The sequence below is a fragment of the Dromaius novaehollandiae genome, chromosome 2 (genome assembly GCF_036370855.1).
Source record: "Dromaius novaehollandiae isolate bDroNov1 chromosome 2, bDroNov1.hap1, whole genome shotgun sequence".
NCBI classification, from domain to species: domain Eukaryota; kingdom Metazoa; phylum Chordata; class Aves; order Casuariiformes; family Dromaiidae; genus Dromaius; species Dromaius novaehollandiae.
Window position 1 is genome coordinate 100,721,233 of NC_088099.1, and position 22,359 is coordinate 100,743,591.

The 22,359-nt window shown below is 36.9% G+C and overlaps 1 protein-coding gene across 12 annotated transcripts in view; it reads right to left on the reverse strand.

The window, feature by feature from the left end:
• The window catches only part of TMEM170B (transmembrane protein 170B), a 72,807-nt gene extending 51,038 nt beyond the window's left edge, over positions 1 to 21,769 (reverse strand). For 11 of the 12 annotated variants that reach the window (XR_010387835.1, XR_010387833.1, XR_010387834.1 and 8 more), the window contains exon 1: positions 21,231 to 21,367. Coding sequence is in view for 1 of the 12 variants with exons in the window: in XM_026104787.2 (XP_025960572.1) it covers positions 6,803 to 6,933; positions 11,793 to 11,963; positions 21,231 to 21,327 (399 nt within the window). In the remaining 11 variants the exon portion in view is untranslated. Of the gene's footprint in view, positions 1 to 193; positions 6,934 to 11,792; positions 11,964 to 21,230 lie in introns of those variants that run through there. The other variant, XM_026104787.2, reaches the window with a different exon arrangement.
• Between the last annotated feature and the right edge of the window lie 590 nt (positions 21,770 to 22,359).

Consider the following 22,359-nt stretch of genomic DNA (forward strand, 5'->3'; position numbering starts at 1 on the left):
CATGAAAACTGGCAGAAACAGTATTCATAGATGTTAAGATCACACATGAAAAAATGGAGAAGTGAAAGTCCTCAGAACACACTTAAGTCTTGTGTCAACACAGGTCCCACTGAGATTTTTTTGTAATTATAATACAGAAGACAGACACCTGCAAGAACACCACATTACAGTCTAGAAGAATGTGCATCACAAGTCAAATATTAATTTTAGCTTTATTTTGTGTGCATTTGTACATTTAAATCAGGTTCACAAAGTGTAAAACTTAATATTTTGTACAGAGAAGCTCAATGCATAGATTTATGACTTATTTATAAGTACATGCAACAAACTACAGAAAGTTTCTGAAACTATTTTAATAAAAAGTTCAAATAAACGAGCATGAGAAATTGCGTTTCATTTGTAAATTTTGTACATAAGCCATTACAAATATTTCCTGCTACCAGAAAAAAGATAAAAACTTCTTAAATGCTCTTGAAATCTTACAATTAGACAAAGGTTCCGCTGTGCATCCACACTAAAGCAATGGAGTGGAAACTGTGGAGAAATATTCAGTTTAAGTCATTGTCCAACTGTTATTGCTGCTTTTTGAAGAACTTGAAAGCATACAATGAAAACACAGAATTAAAATAGCTAAAGGGCCATATTTAGATCATTACTTCAATTAAAATGCCAAAGGTAACTACAAAATTTTGTCAAATTTTTATTACCTACATAAAAATAATTGTACACAAATAGGGAAATAAAAAAGTTTCTTAAAAAATTAAAAAGTAATAATAGTATACAGTATTTACAGCTTAAGTGTCATCCACTAGAATACTACTATTTTTTAAAAAAATTAGAGTTGAACTATTATATGAACATGCAGTACATCCACAACTCAAAATGAATATCTTTTTCACAGACTGTAATACAGTCCTACACAAAGCATAAGTCAATCAGATGTTAAATTACTCCTCTCCATCACTGTTCTTGCTAACTTTGAGCTTCACAACAAAAGCTTAGGTCAGATCCTCAGCTTAGGTAGCTTCATCAAGTGAAAAGATGAGCATTTATTTCTAAAATACAAAATAAGCTTGCAGAATGTGTTCTACCCACAAAACAATATTTTTATGGAGAGACATTATGCCCAATGAAAAGCGGGGGGTGGGGAGGAGTGTTATTCTATATTATTCTGTATATTACCACAATCAAAAGTTTAATTACATAAATACCTGGTTATCCTTTAAAAACAATAAAAAATAAGGACCTTTGAAACTTCTCTATAAGAGTTAAATTAATTCTGTGTAATGACAATTTCAAACAATGAAAAAATTCCAGCCAACTAATTAAAATAAGCTCTTAGATTTTAGCTCTGATGATGAATATACGTGTGAAAAAAGGTTATGGTTATATAATGGCAATTGGTACCTGAATTAGTATTTTTAAAAAGTTAGCTCTCAAATCAAAAGAGACGTCACTTCAATCAGTTAATTATTGTTTATTCATTCTACTGAAAATAGCTCTTCAGTATTTTGCGTTAGAGTTTCTTCAACCCACAACAGAAGCACAAAAAAAAAATTATTATGCATTCCCTCTAAACACTGAAAAAGAACCTTGCTAGTATTCATGCAGTAGCTTCTTAAAGCATTCAATAACTGCGAGATAAACAATTAGAGTGGAAAAAACTTGTGTTCCTGAAAGAAAATATTCCTTCAGATCATTGGAGTATAATTACTTTTAGATCTGTTATACTGGGATAATATCCTAAGAATTACCACGTCTTTGCAGATTTTGAGATACCTGTGATTATGTTTAAATTTAACACAAACTGATTCCAAGTAGAATGCTAGGCACTAGTGTGGCAAACATGCAGTCAAGCCACAATCTTTGTAACTTACAAGGTGGTTAAAAAAAGAGTAAAAATTCAGGTTAAAGCTTACTTTCTATTCCAACTTTTCTCCTCGCCAAAGGATGTGCACATAAGAAGACAGAAACTAATGACGCCGAGCTGAATATTTTGTGGCTACAAGAGTACAGACGACTTTTCCCATTGACCTTACATTAAGAATGAAAAGCTACAACAATTTTGACTTTTAATCTGATAGAATTTTTCGTCTGTGCTAAATTCACCTGCACACAAAGAGCACTTATTCCTTCTGAAACAACAGCTGAGAATCTGAACAGCCTTTTTATCTTGGGCTGGTCCCAATACAGAGGTTTAAAAATAGTCATAATTAAAAAGGTATTCAGTCAATATGCTGATGCACTCGTATGTTAAACTGTAGTTACACTTCAAATAAAATTATTATATACTGGCTTTTTTTTTTTTTAATTGTCTACTAGTAACCAACAATTTTCAATTTAAATATAGGACACAAGCAGTTTGCACCTCCTCGTCTTTTACCTATAAATATTTAATTTGGCAACAAGAATTTCTAAGTCAGAAGGATAAAAAGCTGCAACATAAAATGACTCAGCTGATTCTGGTGCAGACATCAGAATTATACACATCAGCCTTACAACAAACAGTAAATCATCACTTGTAGTAAAGAAAACAAATTTTGATATAATCACAGCTGGATTGTCTGATGTATTTAAACTGAAATGAAAAACAATTCCTTTATAGGTCAATTGGGCTTCAAGTGTTTCTTCTAGATAACGTAATCAGTTATGAGAAATGAGATTTGAGAATAAGCCAAGATTTACTTTATCTAAGTGTCTCATCATTAATTTTAACTTGGATAGGTGCAATTCATACAAAGAAAAGACTGCATACATAGTAGTTGACAGGCTGATGTGAAAAAAAGTCTATCATACTGGCTTCATGGAAGAACTGAGAACAAGGCTCACGTTGATTAATATCAGATCCTGACACTTCGTGAAAATGGTGGAACATGTTACTTCTGTCAACTGCTAATATAGGAGAAGGCATTAAATATAAAAGGAATGAAAAGAGAAAATAAGAGTGTTTTGTTTACTTTGCCTGTTTAACACCATATCCAGTAGTTCCCACTAATGCAAAGATGTTAACAAAAAGGGACTTTTTTTTTTTTTTTAATAATTTACCAAAGATAGTTTATTTGGAAATCAAATTCAAAACAGTTTAAGTTCAGCAACACCCAAATTCTTTGAAATTGCTTTTCTTCACTCAGTCTCAGCAGTAGTTTTATGGAATGTCCTTTTGACTCCATCACAGCTTCTTATCAGATAGTATTATATATGCCAACATTCACACAAAACACAATTCAAATAGATATAAACTGATCATAACCAAAAATAAATATCAGTGTGCAATGCAGAAGAAGGAACACTATTTCCTTCAGAGTTATAAAAACACAGTGCACATTAAAAATAGAAAGCTACATTACACAAAATCACAACTATCATCTTTGGTCCATGTTGAATATTTAAAACTGGTTAAATTATTGGTTTCTTTAAGAAACTGCAAAGACCAAACCTCAAATCACATTATTAATCATGGTACATACATGGATTAGTTCCGTAACTGTAGAATTACCCATAAAATAACAGATGATAGTTTGGAAGATTGTCCATATACAATACAACTGTAACAGTATGTGTATGGAATGCTTAAATCTGAACTATAACAGTTTCTAATGAAGTGGCAGAAGCTTCTTCGCATTAAATAGTATATTCAGTATTCCCTCCTGCTCCAAAGATTAAATTGTGTTGATAGGTTGTGGATAAGTTGTGTTGATTTGTCCTCTACACTACTGAAAATTTATAGAGAACAATGTAGAATGTGTCTAGCAATATAATGCAGAATCAGGCAGAGCTATTGAAGATAGCTCTAAAAGACCCTGTTTGGAGATCTGCACAGCACTGTATTGTCCAGAGCAGCATTCCATTACTGCCATTCACAAAGAACAAATTTTTATAGCCTACTAGAAAGAAAAAAGGATATCCTAAGTAATTTCATTTTTCTTGGGCAAGTTATCTGAGTTGCTAGTATATATTAGGTCTAGAATACACCTCTCAAACATCATATATATACAAATATAAATAAAAGGGCACCCACAGCTATACGCATACACTCCATCAACTACAGACAGCACCTTATGTCTAACAAAGCTGTTTGTAAGGAGGTGGAATGAAACTTCTCTACTTCAAAGATATAAGCCAACTTACTTGCACCTCCTTTCACTACTTGAGTTATTATGCAGTAAGTTAATGTCATTATCATAGAATACTTTGTAGACTAACTGTTCATCCTCATATGTCCCTTACAAGAAATAGTTAGAAACAACGTTCCATCCAAAAATGTAACTTTCTCTCTGTTAAGCCACTTATACATTGTATTATCTGCCTATTCATTGCTGCTAAGCAATAATACCATATAAAGCAGAGACAACTAAGCACCCAACATAATCTTTTGAAAGTGATTACAAAAGGCTTCCTCCTTGTCAAAGGAGGTAAGTTACAATGGTAAAAGTTTCATTGGCACTGCAATTAAAATAAAGAATGAAGTTCACCAATGAAATTCTATTTGTCATATAAGTTTCTTAAGTTAGCAATAGTTTCTTTTATAGATTTATTAATTTAGTGAAAGATAGCAATGTTGAACACTGGTAGTATAACAACCTTGTACAGTAAATAAGAATCCAGATGCTCAAAGGAGTTTGGGAACTGGGAAGACGTTTAAGTGTAAGGTAAGGTCATGAAATAATCTAAATTACTGAATACAACACCTCATGAAAAGTCTGGGGTTTTTTATTTAGACAAGCATTTCCAGGTTGTAAACAGAAATGCTTTAATGTCTGTTGAGTAACACATTATACCGAACAAGGATGATAATTTTTTTTTTTTAATTCTCTCCCCTAAAAATATATGTAACAAGGCACGTTAGGAGAATTTTCTTCAATTATTTTATTATTGACATTTTACTTAAATACCTGAAACCATTTTTCTTATAAATTAAGATATTGGGGAGAAATTTAAATTGCCTTTTACAGATGTAATAATTTCATTGTCTGCTAAAGTGCAACAACTGCTATGCCAAAAAGTTTCAGCAGAAAGAAACAATGAACTATGAAAAATAAATTTTTGAAGACACTCAAAAAAATTAAAATATGTATGTATTTAGCCACATTTTAAAAGTAATTCAAAGCCAAAAATATTTAACACTGAAAAAGTTTATAAACTTACTTTTACCTTGTTCTCTGTAAAGCCTGTAACTTTGTACATTTTCCAAACAAAAGAAGTCTTAAATGCTTTAAAAGAACAAAATTAATACTAGCATCCTTAGCTCTTAAGAAGGTTTATATGGAGGAAAATAGTGGCGGATGGGTTAATTTGTTACAATACTCTGCAGCACTAAGCAATGTGGTTGGATTGTAAGCTGTATTTTAACCATATCCTTTTGGCTGTGCAGCAGATACCACTGACTTCAACAGTCCTGAAAGTCTTTTTGACATCATAACAGGAACACTTTTGCGCTATTTATTCTGCCTGCTAGCATATTAGAGCCAACTGCTGCCGCTGCATTCAGTTTCCTTATTCCTCACACAGAACTTTGTGCCCTTTTAAGTTTTGCATCTCGAATTAGATTTAAAAATTTCTATTCAACCCAAAACATTTCACATTTAAGACAGTTCACATGCACAACACTACTGCTCCTTTTAAACTAGAAAAACACAAACTCTACTGAAAGCTAAGTATTTGAAAATTCCACATGTATAACCATTCCATGGATACAAGGTGTTCAGAAACCCAGAAGGAAATACAATATAGTGCCCCTCTTCCAAACTTTTGAAATAAGGTAACTGTATTTTATTAAACAAACTTGCCATTTTTGTTTAATAGAATACTGGTATATCTTATTTTTATCCCTTTCCATTCTCCTTATAGGTGTACTCTCTTAAAGACTATGTTATATTTGCTTGCTCTTTAAAGAATATATATAGGGATTAAGAAGTCCTATCAGTACTTAAATAAATATAGGAAGCTTATCTGCAACAAGCAGCCTTTCTGAGGCTTTCAGAGAGCTGGTGACCACCTGTATTTGAGACAAAATATTTACAAGGAAAGTATCAATTTAAGATTTGTTTGTGCATATACAATAGATTGTACTTTGTATCCCTTATACATTCTCCTTAAACTAGTGATGTCTGAACATCTCAGATTTAATATGCAGATAAAAAACCCACGAAGAAATGCTGTGCTGAGCTTCAGAACTGTCACAAGTCAAACATTCTACAGATACTAGTTACATTAGTGTTGTTAAAGCTGTAATTCTTAAATCCCAATGTTCATCTACCTTTCAAAACAGAACAAGTAATTGTTTTTAATGCTGAGTAAGAATATTGAGCATTCAAAGAGATTCTGCTAATAAACAAAAATCAGCTTACTGGTTTACCTGAATTCTTGTAGAGTTTATGTTCTATTCTTCTATTATCACAATTTCAAAAGCTCACCCAACCAACAGTTAAGAGTTTACTTGCAAGTTTGGCATATTCTTCAAGAGTGTCCCTTTGTCTCATTACAACACTGCTAACAACAATGATCCCATTACTAAGCATTAATCTGACTGGCAGCTATTCAAGGTGCTTTGTCTCAGCTTCACATACATGAATTGCACCCTGCCTATGACTGAGGCACATAAGGCGCAGTGCAGAAGTACAGCAGTTCAGACACTAGAGGACAGTCTGTCCACTTGACTGAACCTCTAGATTTGTAGTGCACATTCCACATGCTTCCTTCCTTGTGCACTAATTCAAGTTCACAAGCTGATGAATCCGCTTACAGGAAGCCTCTCTTCAGATTAAAGATTTCTTTAAACCAGGTGAAAATTTTCACAGAAGTCTCAAAGTGTTGCAAGAACTCTTGAAAATGAGATAATTAATGTCAGTACCGTCTGTCCAACACCAAAGACAAGAGCTTCTAAGGGAGCCATATTCTTCCCTGCTACTCTGTAAATTCCAGCTACTGCAGCACCTAGAAATCACAAGGGGGATGGGATGAAATTATTACACACAAATGCACATAAAAAAAGTTGAAGTATATGAGAAATGATTTACAGTATCTGTCTATTTCTATAATATTACAAAACACTATTACCTCACAGCATTACAGAATTATTAGTCTTGCTTGTCTTTATTTTTCTAGTTTTTATGAAAGGCCTTCAGGGATGATTTTCCTAAGTGCATCAGATTACTTTCAAACAAGCTTGCTTTTTTCTTTTCTTTTTTTTTTTTTGTTTTTTTTAAACAAACTGGTGTTTCAAAAGTTAAAAAAAAAAGCAGTTTCCCTGTAGATGTCTTCAAACTTTTTTTTATTTTTATTTTTTTTACATTTTTGTCTTCTGCTAGTTTGAAAAGATAGGAAAAAACCCTCTAGAAACTTTCCAAGTCTACAGTCTATTTTTATCCAGTTTATCTGTGCTTGCGTAGGTCTGGAGAAGACAATAAGACTATTAGTGTCTGTAAAATAATTGCAAACATTTGCATATTTACCAGTTGTAACATTTCAGTTGAATGACTGGTCACACTGTACCGGTTTAGTTTTAACTTAAACTGCTAAAGTGTTAATAGCTTTCCAGTAAACCAAGATGTGCAAAGAATCATAAAATCTTTCATCATTATCTACAAGGGTGTATGAGAGGGAATATCTAATCGATAACACTATATACTGAGCTGTAGCACATTAAAGAACTGAGACTAAGTTTTTGTACAATTGTGTGCAAGTTACCATTTAAAGTGTAACATCAAAAGGCTAGGATAAACCAGAAACAAAACACTGCACTGTAAACAAAGTCAGTTGCTACTAACTCCATCCTATTGCCTTTCATATTCTGAATTTATCATGTGCATTTGAAGAACAGAAGTCACAGAGCAAATGGACAGCTGTGATGTCTCATACCAGAAGACTGAGACAAAGACATACTTTGCATCAATCAGTCAAAAAATGCCTTGCTAATGATGAGCAACACTTTCCATTCAGATGCTTCTGAGTCTTTTAAAAGATACTGGACTGTTTACTGGAGAAAGAAATACAGGCTTGTTCACTACAGCTCTGTTTCTATGGGTAAAAATCTTATTCAATCCACCTCTTGAAAATTCCCCTACAATTAAGCTTTTTTCAGTTTAATGATTTCTTTAGACAAGAAAAGTAAGCACTATACAGAAAATTCAGAAAACACTGGACTCTATGTCTTCTATTTCAGAATTAAGGAAATTTTCCTAAAGATCAAAAAACAAAAATCAACTATAGACTTTTGGCATGTAACATCTCAGATGCCTTTTAACTGTAATTAAACATTTTAAAAGGTCACAGAGGCTTTTTCAGGCTCAAAAGAAAATGGAAAACCAAGCATAATTTTTTAAATCAGTGGCAAGAGTTAAAAAGAAATGAAAATTTTAATTCCTTGAATTAAGGAAATTCTTTGTTTTTGCACAGTCCCTAATGGGACTAGTCTGCTGAAGTGATCATAAAGCCTACTAGTGATACAGAAATACATTAAGTCCCAACAAATTTTCTGCAAATACAATCTATATCTGAATATAATCAGACATCCAACTCCCCCCCCCAAAAAAAAAAAAAAAAAAAAAAAAAAACAACAACAAAAACCCCACACTCATTTTTACAAACACTTTTAGGAGGAGTTGAATTCACTGACTACTGTGGCCAAAATGGCATTCACATAAGTATTAACATTATTAGGCTAATAAGTTTTTTTAAACATACAGCATGAAGTATATTTCATCTGAAATACCTCATCAGAAAGTTAGCCTTATGTTATTTCACTCAGCTACCTTGCATAAGCTTTTTCATTTGTTCCTTGACTAGCTATTGTCAAAAACAGAGACTGTTTAGGCAGAGCCCAGTACTGACCTTAAAATTATTTTGGTAAATGCAGATTGCCCAGATTTAATAATGTCAAATTCTAGTCTCCCAATAACTAACAGAAATTTTTGAATTCTTAAGAAAACAGAGATATTCTGGAAAATATTGATAATAAAAACATCCAAATTTGGTAGTTTGATAATTATTTTTATTTATACTTTTCAAATAATAGTGCACAATACAACCTGTAATGCATAACCCAGCACAATTGGTATAGAGCCAAAATATAATAAAATAGGCTGCCAAAGAGGGGAATGAGAATGTGTAACCAAAAAAGGGGGGTGAGGGGGAAGGGAGAATTGTACGCAGCAGGGGGAGGAGCAGAACAGACTCTTTGGGATAAAACAGAGCTAAAAAATCTTAGCCTCCAGAACAGCTTGACATTTATCTGTTCTTGTCTGTTTCTCGAGAGTAGCCACTGCTATTCAGTCAGTATTTTATGGTTTCTTTATAACCAGTAAGATCCATGCTTTCTCAAAGTTTAAGAACAGAGGATTTTCTTGGTTTTCTACACACTGATAAAGAGATCCCAGTAGTCCAGAAAGTTTGAAAGATCTATCATCTGTAAAATTAAACTTGCATTATTTAATAAGCTATATTGCATTCATTCAGCTACACATAAATGATGCAGAGGATTGGAAATACAAATGGAAAATGAAGCCAGTTTGCTATTTCAATTTCTTAAGCACTGGACTGGGCATGTAAATACTTCAACTTGCATCACAGTTTGCAACACAATAGCTATTAAAAGTCTTTCCTTTAATATTTCATCACTGTAATTTGTCTTCAGAAGTTCCCCATGGAATTTCTTTCAGTTTGAAACAACCCAGTATTGTCTAGAAACAAAAATAGTGAAAGCAGAAAATATTCAGATACCCAAGTTGTGATGCTCCATGCAAAAGCTTCAGAAGCAGCATACAAGTCTGTGGTCTAAACTTGGAGAAATTCTCAGATGAAATGCATTATTTACACAGAAGTAGTACCACTTACCTGTTAAATGTTTTGACCTGTAAAATTGGATGCCAAAAAGCACAACTGTGTTGCTCCTCTTTTTATGCATAGATAAAAGAAACAAAGTACTTTCACTTGAGAAATGGTGAACCTTCCCCACCACAAGATACAGTAAAAGTTTCTGCTTGGATATCTACCATCACATTTCCTATCTTCTACTTACAATATTCAGAAATGGTCATGCCTTTTTGATCTCCTAACAGGGCCACTGGCATATCAATCATAAGACAATTCAGTATCAGTGTAACATGCAATGTAAGGCACTTGACTCCATACATGCCACACCTTAGCAAAACCGGAGCTGAATTTGGCAGAACTATAGAGTAGTAAAGTAATGGAAATTCTAGGCTGGGAAATAAACAGCAATGGAAATAGCCTGTTCAGGAAAACCTTAAGTTAGCGTTTACTATATTTATTACAGGGAAGCATTTTATAAAGTTTTCATTTTTATTTACCTTGGAAACTAACTGACAAGAAAGTCTTTCAGCAGCAACAAGAAATAATCTGTCACAAGTCTTTTATGAATGTGTCTAAAGACAATGCAACACTATTCTGATATTCATTCCCATCTTTGAACTGTCCAGAATGGCAATAAGGCTTGCCTAGAATTAAAAACTTTATCATGGTTCTTAGCTTAACAGTCCCTTATTCTCAACAAAAGCTTTACTGTCCTTTAAGTTGGACTATTTTTGTCAACAATATTGAAAACTTTTGGGTGGAAACTACTGTTAAGGTTACTATAGGCCCTATTCAAAGTGCAAGCTTCTTTCCTATGAAAGTAATATTCACTATTTATTGTTTTTCAACAGAAAGCTCACAGTGCTCCTGGCTGCTTGGAAAAGCTACTGTAGTCCATTTATAAGTTAGATCAAAGTGACTATGACTAAAGTGATATGATAAAGCCAAAGACTGCATAAAGTGACTTACTGATCTTAAACTGACATATATTCCAGTACAAACACAAACAACAATTTATTTGGAAATGTGCAAAAACAGCATCTGATACCAATATCTGTACATGGAAACAACTGTGCAGCATTTCCTTCAAAATGTGCTTGGCAACATCATTTGCAGAGTACATTTGGTGAGGTGTAATGTTTCTGCATTTAGTTAACCACTATCAAAATATTTCTGCTTTCTTCAATGTTTTAATGATGACTATAGATTTTAACTATAGCTCTATGGACCTCATATTAACCCATCTTTCAGCATACTGCTTTAACAGAAAAATGCAGTAGCATCTTATCTGTGGATACAATGTCAAGAAATAAAATCTATCTTGAGTGATATGGAGTAGACTAACACCATGAGAAACTTTAAGACAAAATTGCAACAGAACATTGTACCTGAGACAACAGTGCAGCCTAAATTCATCAGGAAAAGTCTAATGGCATTCCTTTCTCTTTTTTCCCTACCCCAAATAAACTGTAAGGTACCATTATGACCACACAAGAGAGGAAAGTTCTTTCAAATCCATGAGCTAACTATAAAACTACTTGGTCTGTTCTCTTGCTGACTCATATGCGTAGTTCAGATTGTTACATACCCATTTGTTAAAAATAATTAAAAAACACTAAGTTTTTTGATGTAAATCAGTATGTAGTTTGCATCTTCACTTCTTTTAAAAGAGCAACATCCTATCTGGGTGCAGTTTAGAGGTACTGAAGAGGTGGTTTTGATCAAACACCTCTGGCAAAACATCTGTAGCAAATATAGTAGGGCAGTAGCTTTTAAGTAGCTAAATGTTTCCAAAATGAAAGAACAGGAGGACTTCTCTGCTCCTCTGACAGTTCTGTAGTAGATTTATCTTTACACAATAGGAAGAGCAACTCAGATGGCATTTTCAGAAGGACTGCTACATGACTAAGAATTTTTCTTAAACAATTACCAAACAACTACAATTTTAATAGCTGTAAAATAGGTGAAAAAGAAAGACTTACTGGTTATCATTGCTCCAGTTACAGAACCCAGAAATCCAATGCTGACCATAATGACAGAGATCAGCCTCCCCTGCCTATGTCTCTGCAGCATCACAAACATTAATACTCCCACAGCACCATGGACAAAGAGAGAGGAGAAGAGAGCCCACAGGAAAACCCAGTACCACATCTCTGAAAGAAAGCAGTCAAATAAAGGGGTTAATATTTCTGAAGAGATAACCATAAAGCAAGAGATTTAGAAATATTGCATATAATCAACAGTAAAAGTAAAAAGAAAAGCAATACTGTTTTCAGTCTTAAAAAGGAATCCATGTGAATATACCAGAACATGCACAAGACACTTTCTCCTTTTAGAGGTCTATCATAAATAACTGTTCTAATCAAAAAAATTTCTGTCACAATTTTTGTAAGAATACATCTGAATTAATAAGTCCAAGAACAGTTTCTTTAAACAGTGATACAGTATCTTAGAAAGTGCAATTAACAACTGCTGCAGAATGAAATATCAGCTGAAACAGAGATATTTAATGAGGAACGAGTAAATAATTTTCTTTTACAAGAAGAGATGGCAATAGCTAACCTCAAATGGAAAAACTGAGATTAAAGACTTCAGCTTATCTACCCAGGAGCTGTAATGGAGTGCTGTATCAAATTAGCTTCCAAGGAAAACTAATAAAAACACTTGTTAATAAAAAAATAAAAGTTAATAAAAACACTATATTTTAATGAGAAACTTCAATATGTCTAGCTGCTTCTAATTGCTTCTGTCTAGCTTCTAATTGCTTAGCACAGAATTCTAAAGATAGTAATTTAAATAGTAGTGACTACCTAAGCTAGGACAAAAGAAGATGAGAATGCATGGAATACAACATGTGTTTCTCTGAAGCATGCCACAGAGATGCTCATTACTCTGAAAGAAAAGACTAGGAAGCATCAATGAATCTATGTAAGAACTAAAGAATCTTTCTCACGCAATGGTAATTTTCTAAGAATATTTTGTATAACTCAGAAGGGCGAGAAAATGCCACAAAAGCAAAATTGAAAAACTAAATCTAGCCACTTTTTTTTTTTTTTTTTTTTTTTTTTGATGAACTATGGTGATGATCATTAAGTATCAACATAGGATTCAGGAGATTGGGCTGCATTTTCCTGATTGACATAATCCATGAAACTATTATAAATTCAGAGTTTCTGCAATAGTTCCCCCTCAAAAAAATCATGCTGCTTCCTTACAACAGCAGGATACTTCATGTTTATCAGGTGAGTCTGTATTATTGTAGCTTGACATATATCAGTCATTGGAGCAGAAACATGACCCAATTAGTAACAATAAGTTACACACAGCAGATCAACCAAAACGCTAAGAGAACTGTAGTCCTTTGAGCCCAACGTTCATATGATCCAACATTCATGATATGTATACTCACAACACACAAAAAAAAGTTTAAGCTTTTGGTTTAGCAGTACTTTGAGAGTAGACTTATCCTTCCCCCTTCACACAGGCATAAAAGGAAAACTGTATCATAGGTTTTACAATTTCTCTAAACAAAACAGAAAAAATCTCTGAGGGGAGAGGGAAGGAAGGTGGGTGGTCAATATACTCACAGGTAATATTAATAGCTGTAGTTGAAGACTAACTTCTCTTTGAGTGCTTGGGTAGAAGGACACATATATTGAAGGTTACTCCATTCCTTCCTCCTTGGCCCCAAGTTGGGTCTCAAAATCTTTGCAAGAGGATAAGGACTACAGGACTACTCTACTGAATGCCTCATCACTCTTGGAAGCTAGTGTGATAGTGACAAGAGCACTAAGTAGTCACTCTATACATGCCTCGCACAAAAACTCTCTACAGGAAGGCTGATTGTTGATCTTGCATACCATCTTCACGAATAGTATCAGAGGGGAACCACTCTTGCAGTCTCCTAACAGGCCTTTTATGTTATTAGCAAAGATATGGTGCCCTCATTGTTTCTTTTCTAATAAAAAAGAAATGGGCAAGGAGAAGCAAAGGCTCTGTGTGTACAGAACCCGCAGCCCTTCTAGCACCTGAAGCATGTAAAGACAATTTGGCCATACGTAAATAAGCCTGAGGGGATAGAAAAAGGTTTATTTCCTGGCAAAAGTAAAACAGAGTCAGGAAATGGATGTCTTTGGTCGGGAAAACCATGTCAGAAAGGAACACCATGGATAATCTAGCACAAGCTGCTGGGTCTCTTCTAGCAAACATTAAAAGAGCTACCAAGACAGACCCTTTCATTGAAAGACGTCATAAAAAGCAGATTCCCAACAGATCAAAACATTGTTCTATCAGAACCACAAAAACTAATTTCATGTCTCACAGGGGATCATTTCCGTGAGCACTGGGTACACTGTTACTAGACATCTCATAAATTTTAGTTATGGATTGAGTAGATTGTAGTTCAGCAACGGGCTGAACAGATTTTCAAGTCTAAACTGCTTGGGCCACAGTGGTGATAAGAAAGATCACAAAGACTATGACCACTTCACCATGTGGATAACCTAGAAGAACAAAAATTAGAGAAACACACTCTAACATGGAAATCTAGAATGTCTCCTATCCACTCTGCACAAACTTGTGTGTCCAAGTTTGTTGAACGAAAGTAGCTGAAAAGCTTTTCCCTAAAAAATTACTTGACAGGATTACAAGCAGAGAGACTAGCAGGGCTTTTTTTTGCCTTCCCTCACATACATGCTTTTTAAAGGTTTTCATCTGCTGCAACAAGAACTAGTTTTCAGAAGCAATGAAAGATAAAAGTTTCCCTGAACAGAAAACAAAGTACAATTTTGCTGCTTCATCATGTTGGAATTATTCTAGCATATCCCTCAGTGCAAAAATACTTTTTAATTTACTAGAGATTGATTATTGGGCTTTTCTCTTTTGAATGATCAGTATCAGAAAGGAATAGACTGTGAGAGAAGATTCAGTCAATATAGTGGTATGTTCACTGAGTAAGACTACTTAGTGCTAATGGAATAAAAGCCTTGTTTTTTAATATTTGGATTGTTTACATACAGCAGTTCTACAAAAAAATTATACAGGAGCCACAATTAATAGCTTAATTCTGTGTATATAGTTTTTAGCTTACAACTGCAAAGCATTTCAAATTAGTGTGATCTAGATTTAGAAAATAAAATCATATAGAATAATAATTTATATTATGATGCAAAATAAAAAAAGAATAATCACAGAACTCAGCAAATATTCCAGGATTATACCTTACCTAATCTTGACATGACAATAGCATTTTAAAATCTGATATTACAGAAATTGGAAATTCAATCACACAAAGGTTTCTAACCATTGAATTAAATCATACCTTTCTATTGTGAAATTAGCTTTTTCCAGTGAGGGACTCAATAATAAAACACAGGAACACGCTTTCCATAGAACTTAAACACTACAAAATAGGAGCCAGTAATGATCCTAAACGATCAAATGAACTTTTCATCACAGTCATCTTTGTCATATTGAAGTAGCTGTTAAAAAAACCAACGTATTTTTAATTCATAGAATCATATCAACTACTTATATTAGTAAGTGTTTTCTACTCTTCAGCTACAGGCTACATGTTTAGCAAGAGACTACATATTTATTTAGCAACTCATCTGAATTCAAAAATTTCTTTAGATTTTTGAATGGCTATCATCAACTTTGCTAAAACACTGCCTCATTGCAAGCAGCTGAAACAGGACAAATAAATCTCTCTCCAGCATCTTCCATAGAAAAGAGTGTAAGAGTTGTACTTTCTTATCCTCCTTTATTTATCCTTTTTATGCTTGGTAGATCCACAAGCTCACTTTATTTACCTCTGCTCATGAGTAAGACCAGCAATGAACCATCTATGAACCTGAGTAAACCGTCAATCTGGATGGAGATGGCAAGCGGTACAGCCAACCTTTTAAACAAACTGGAGGAGGCTTCCAGCTCCATAAACCTAGAGGGCAACTTAGTCATTCCAACAGATTGAGGGCAGAGAACTTGACGCATGAGTATTTCTGAGTGAAAGTTTGAAGGTCTATAAAATTCAGCATCATCTAACTCCAGAAGTATGAAGAGAGATGGCCTTAAGAAAAAGTGTGCTAGAGTAACACTGAAGGAAGAAAAGCACGTATTGGGGATAATACTCAGAGATGCTAACAGAGAACAGAGGAGCAGAACATGGGCCTCAGGGCAGCAAGGGTCAAGGCCTTGCTTGTTCAGAAATAACAGATTTGTAATACATATAATCCTGAAGAAGTGGGATTGAAGTAATTTAAGAAAATAATGGTACAATTATTCTATGTTTTAAGAGGTATGAACTTAGCTACGTGAGCATCACTGCTACCTCTGATAAACAAAGCATTCTGTCAAAATAACTCAGTATTTGTGTAGCTACATTAATTACCTTGCTCTTCTGATATGAGCTGCATGTAAGGAGTATTTTGCTGGAATGATAATAATGATTTAGCTATGGCAAAGAGTTGCAAATACAAAGCTAGCCTCAGTTTATCTAGTCAGTTCCTTTCAGAGCTGCCCTAAAGAAACAGGAATAAAATAAAACTTTTAAAGAAACTTCCTGCCTCTTTGGTCTACCCTTAGAAAGGTTTCAGAGTTTACATTTAACATATTCAAATTACTTTAAGTAGCCAAAATGCAACTCATTCATACCAAGATTCAGCAGTTTCCAAAGGAATACACCAACTAGGAAGCAGAAGAGATCCAGGTACTCACTAGCTTACAAGGACGGTGGCATACAATCTATTGTGTAGAAGCCACAGCTGTTCTCATAAGGACAATTGAGAACTATTTTTACATCTATTTAAAATCCTAAGCACTTAACTACCATTTTGAATTTTGTCTTCGGTTTATGTTCCTTTCCACCAGCTTTACTTGGGTGCGGTTTTTACTTCTAGAATAGTTGCTTGGCTCAAATACTTTGCAATTCATGCCTTGTCATTCCAGATTTGGAGTACTTCTCTGTTAATCTAATTATTTATACATATCATATGTCTCTGAAGGCATACACAACCTCAATGTTAAAGTTCAGATTTTTTTTTTTTTTTTAACATTACAGAATTCTTAAAGGATGCTAAAGTTTAGAATAACATTCATATCCCTTGTGGTTCAACTTATAGAATTTGAAGTTGTACTACATTAATAGCTTTACCTCAGGTAAATAAGCACAGAGTCAACACAGTAACTGCGTAAATACTAGTATTTACAACAGTTATAAATACATATATCTGAACATGCTGTCCTATTGTCTCTCACCCAGTTACAGTAACTATGCAGTACTTGCCTAGTCCTTCACTTGCAACATTATTTTCTTCCTCTAGCTCTCAGCAAGTTTTGTCAAATGAACGATTGCCTGCAACATTTCACAATCCAAGACCAACTGATTACTCAAACTCTCTCTTCAGATTCTAATCTATGTAGCCAGCCTACCACCATTAGCTTTAGCATTAAAAGGGTCTGTGCTGTAAATCTAAAGATATACGTTACAGTCAACAAGGCAACACATGTCGAAATTTATAAATCTACAGAAATAATGTTATATAACTTCTTAAACTCAAGCACTCAGACTAAGAAATGCAAGGATACTACACGTGCAAGCTTATCTCAGTTCTTTATACATTACAGTATTTTTTCATCACTGGATTCTTTCCTTAATTACTGCATTAGCTGGTACTTCGGAAGTTATCAAGACCATACAGTCAAATAGTCTGTTGCTTGGAGATGCTGGCATTTTTGCTGTGTTAACTGGAAAAGAAGCACTTAATGGAGGGCACTTAAGTCAAAAATTACAGACTAGTCCCCTCAAGTTGCATGACAGGGGATAAAGACACAATCTTCACAATCAGGGAACAAATAATTGCATGATGGAGCTCAAGAAAAAAATATAACAGACATGGAGCATCTTGTGTGTGATGCCTATAATCTCTTATAGATTTTCTCTTTCATCAAATTCAAAATTTATTACTGTCCAGCACTTTTAAATCAAAGATACTTATTTTTAAGTATATGTAAACAGTTACAGAGTCTTGAGCTCAACACCTTAGGACACCAATGGGGCAGGAGGAAGACTGACTTTAAAAGTCACACAGTACAATACAAGTTTTTTTTGTTTGTTTTTTCTCCTCCTCTTAAGAATTGCAGAGGCACTTAGAAGAGACAGTCCTCAACTCCTCCTCCCCCCAATGGTTAATGCAAAACCCACCCAGATCAGAAGCTTAAACCTTTGGAACATGCAATAACTAGACATACACAAAGTTCTACAGTGATTACATGAAGACTAGAAATATTGCAAACCTCTCCGATACGGAAGTAGCCTTTAAACATTTTTTTAACTGCATGTGCAAACTCGAATGTATTTTTGGTTCAGATTCAGCTATTATCAAACTTGTTCCCTAAAGCCTGACCTATCACTAATACTAAAACACAACCAGGCCATATGAAGTGGGTGTTGTTGAGATTTGCTGGAGGAGATAAAATTGGGTGACATAAGAGCCTCCTCTGCCATGTTTACTACATCCTTACCTTCATCTTCTGCAACAATGCTCCTCTCCCTCCCAGGTTGCCTCCTAGGTTCAGCTACAAAGAGCAGTGCTTCAAGCCTTAGCTGTCACAGGGGGAAATGTGCATGCGGCAAGAATGAAATTTCCCAAAGTACCACGCAAGACTACAGACAATGTGTTAAACTAAATGACAGATGGGATTTTTTATTTTCTTTTTTTTTTTTGTTGAACCCGAATCAGGTTCATGGTATAAAAATAATGGTTTGGCTTCTCATTAAGAGAAAGAACAGAAATAAAACAATTAAGGCTCAAAATACTTTCTGGTTTCACCTGGAGTTTAGCTCAGCTCCCAGTTGAAAATTTTGGGGAAAAATATTTTTAAGAAGAATATGATTTTGCTGATAAAATTTTACAGCTTGGTACAAACATAATCCACATTGTTTATCTCAGGAAGATAAATTTTTACTTGTGCAACTTGAGACCTAAGTCAAAAGCATAATTAAGTCCAAAAATAAACATGAAGTAGTTTTAAAGAACTCATGGAATATTGCAGTTTTATGAATGTCATTTAATGATACCCTGAAAAAGTTTCTTATACGTTACATAGATTACTTGATTCATTCCCTTTCACATCTAACAAGACAACTAATTCATTCACACATCTTCTCTCTCATCATGGAAAACTAGAATTTCTGTCTGTGAACAGGAATTTACTTTACTTCTACATTTGGTAAGTACTTTGGGAGGGGTTTACATAAAATAAGTTTCATAACAATTATTCATTAATGTCAAGTACTACATTAAAAACAGTCTCCTGAGATATAATCAATAATGTTGTATACAAAAGATTTTCACCCAGTGGAAGTTGTTGGGGTTTTTTTGTTTTGTTTTGTTTTATTTTTTGACAGTCCACAAAAACATTCAGCACAACAGATCATGGCTGTAAGGACAATCTGCATTCAAGTATTGATTCAGAAACTATAGGGCATCTGCAAATGACACTAATGTAATCTCCAACAACATTACAATGGATGACGATGTCTCCTGTTCTTTAAAGTGAAAAAAAAGCCAACCCCTCCAGCATTAAAAAACCTTATGCAACTCTTCATCATATTGCAAAACCAGCAGGAAACACACTGTTTTTCTTACTTAACTCTTAGCATTTAATCCCATAGAAACACCTACTTTGCATAATGCTCTAAGAAAGAAAAACTTTATAGAGGATGTCTGTCACAAAGAAGAGTTAAATCCATTGTTAGTCTTTTCCTTTAGGGGTATATCTTGCATTTTTACAGAAGCATGCAAGAATAATTATTCAGAAAATGAGCCATGCTAGTACTTAAGAAATTTAATCAGATATACAAGAAAAGTTTATTGATCAAATAAAAAAAAAGATTGTACAGATTTTTTATGTTTTTAACATTAAAAAGTCTCCTAGAAGTTAAAATAACAAGATGTGCCAAAATAAAACCCAACACAGTTTGTATTTGCTACATATTCAACTTTAGCTCCTCCGTTTCCATTCTACTTCTTCCACCTTTGATATGTTTATATTTTTAACTATTTATCATTAATATAGGCAGTCAAGTAGATGACATAGTACTTTTTCATAAATCTCAGAAACACATATCCCTTTTACTCAACATTTTCTATTAAATTTGTCATTACCTAGTATACCCCCATACACAGTAGAAAAAAAATTTACCCAGTAACACCTCCATTAATATCGACTCATTACTAGTCCAGAACTAGAAACTTGTGCTTTTATTTAAACCTGGGCAGAATAGGCAACCAAGAGGTACACCCTCCGCCACATGCCTTTTGAAATACTCTCACAGTGCTCCGTAGGTCCATACCCTTTTTAATCGTGAGGCACAGAGCAGCAGGAAACCTATTTTTGCCAAAGCTTCCTTCTCTTAGCAGAGAAGGAAGACCTGCCTCTACCGTTCCCTTTGCAGCTTTGGTTCACAGAACTTTCCCAGCACAGCTCAGTCTTTAGGAATCCCCCACTCTTCAAGCTACGCCCGTTTGTCAGGAAACATCTGCCACCCCACTGACACCCACAGTCCTGATTGTCTAGGAGCATGCTCAGGGTGAAAACAGTAAGTTAGAGTCCCTGCTTCTCACGCACATCTCGTCTCTCTGATTTTTTATGACTTTCTCTCAAATGCCAATGAATGCATATCCATGAAAACACTCCCCCAAGCACACTCCAGCCTTCCATACAGATCTATACATTTACACACGCTTTCTATAGCACTCTGGTCACACACAGGTATCGATCAGCTCCCGCATATACACGCACACCCTTCACCATTAGCCTTTTATTACATGCATACATACAGAAGTGTGTGAGCACGTTTACACCCTCAACTCCTTTACTCATGCAAAGTTACCAGATCTTAGGCACGAACATCATCCCTCCCAACATATGTCACACAGAGTGACCACTCTACTTTCTCCGGACACGACACTCTTGCACCCAAGCCCTCTGCACACTTATTACACACACTTACAAGCAAGCACGTATCCAAGCACACCGGAACCCTCCCCACATATGCATACACACTAAGTCTCGGGAACACAAACGCTGGCCCTCCCTACATAGCTGCAACAGACCAGCCTCCCCCCTGCACACCGGTCCTGCACACATGCCCTCCATTGTGCACACATACGGCTCGTTCTCCAGCCACACAACAGCCCCCTAGGCACGCACACCGTGTGTGTCACTTGCATACCTACATACAGAAGCGCACATGCACACATATACCCACACACCTCTGCACCCTCACGCGTGCCGCCCTCACACGTGTGTCATGCACAGACCCCCACACATACACACGCACACACACCCCTTCCTGCACCTCCGCCGCCGAGCCACCCCCCGCCGCCTCCCCGGCCTCCCGGCCGCCGCCCAGTTACCGGTGAGGTTGCGCAGGACGGTGCCGTGCGCCCACAGACTCAGCACTTGCTGCACCGACAGGTTTATCATGGAGCTGTCTCCCGTTTCCACCTTCATCTTAGCGGGGGGCCCGGCGACCGCTTCTCCACCGGTCCTCAGCCGGGGGGCGCGAACAGCAGCGGCGCCCTGAGCACGGCGAGGCCGGTGGCCTCTCGCCGCCGGGCTGCGGGGCGGGCGGTCAGCGGCGGCGAGGAGGAGGAAGAGGGCGGGAAGGCGGCGAAGGGACCTCGGCGCGGCGGGGGAGACATCGAGGACAGCGACGGGGGCAGAGGGGGCGATGGCGGCCGGGGGGAGCCGGGCGGTTGGGCCGGCCACCGGCGCTTCCCCGCGGCTCAGGGGCAGGGCCAGGCGGTCCCGAGGTGCGAGCCGGCGGCGGGGGCCGGCGGCAAGGCCCGCGCGGACCCCATCACCTCCTTCCTCCGCAGTAACGGCCACCGCCGCCGCCTCAGTAACGGCATCGCCGCCCCGGTCACCGGCATCACCTGGGGAGGGGCGGGGCAGCTGCGGCGCTCACACGCGCGCGGGCAGCTCTATGGCGCGTCCGCCCCGCGCGCGCGCCCGAGCGGGGGGTGGGGGGAGCCGCGCGTGTAACAGGGCGGCGCGTGCCGCCCGCGGCTCCCGGCGCGAAGCACCAGCTGCTGCCGTAGGGGAGGGAGGGGGGGAGAGAGGGAGGGGAATGGAGGTCGCGCGGGCCAGCGCTGACGGCCCCGCGCACGCGCAGAGCGAGGCGGCGAGGAGGGTGGGAGCCGCGACTCCTTTGGGTGTGGAAGGGGCAGGGTCCCAGGGACCGTTAGGTAGCGCACGAGCCGCGCACCTCTCTCTGATTGGCCCTCGCCATAGGGACGGGCTCACCCCACGTGCCCGTGGCACTGCCCCCTCGCCGCCCGGGGCGTTATTGCCGTTGCGGCCGCGCTGGCCCCCGTTGTGTCGCCGCTGGCCGCGCTCACCTGCTTCCTGGGGCTGACCAGGACCCTGCATGCCGTTACCGTTACTGTTTGGGGGAACAGAATGCAGTACCGAAACACAAAACTCCAGAATACAAGTTTTAGCCTTTCCATGGCTCTCGCCTAGGGGGCTCAGGCTCCTCCA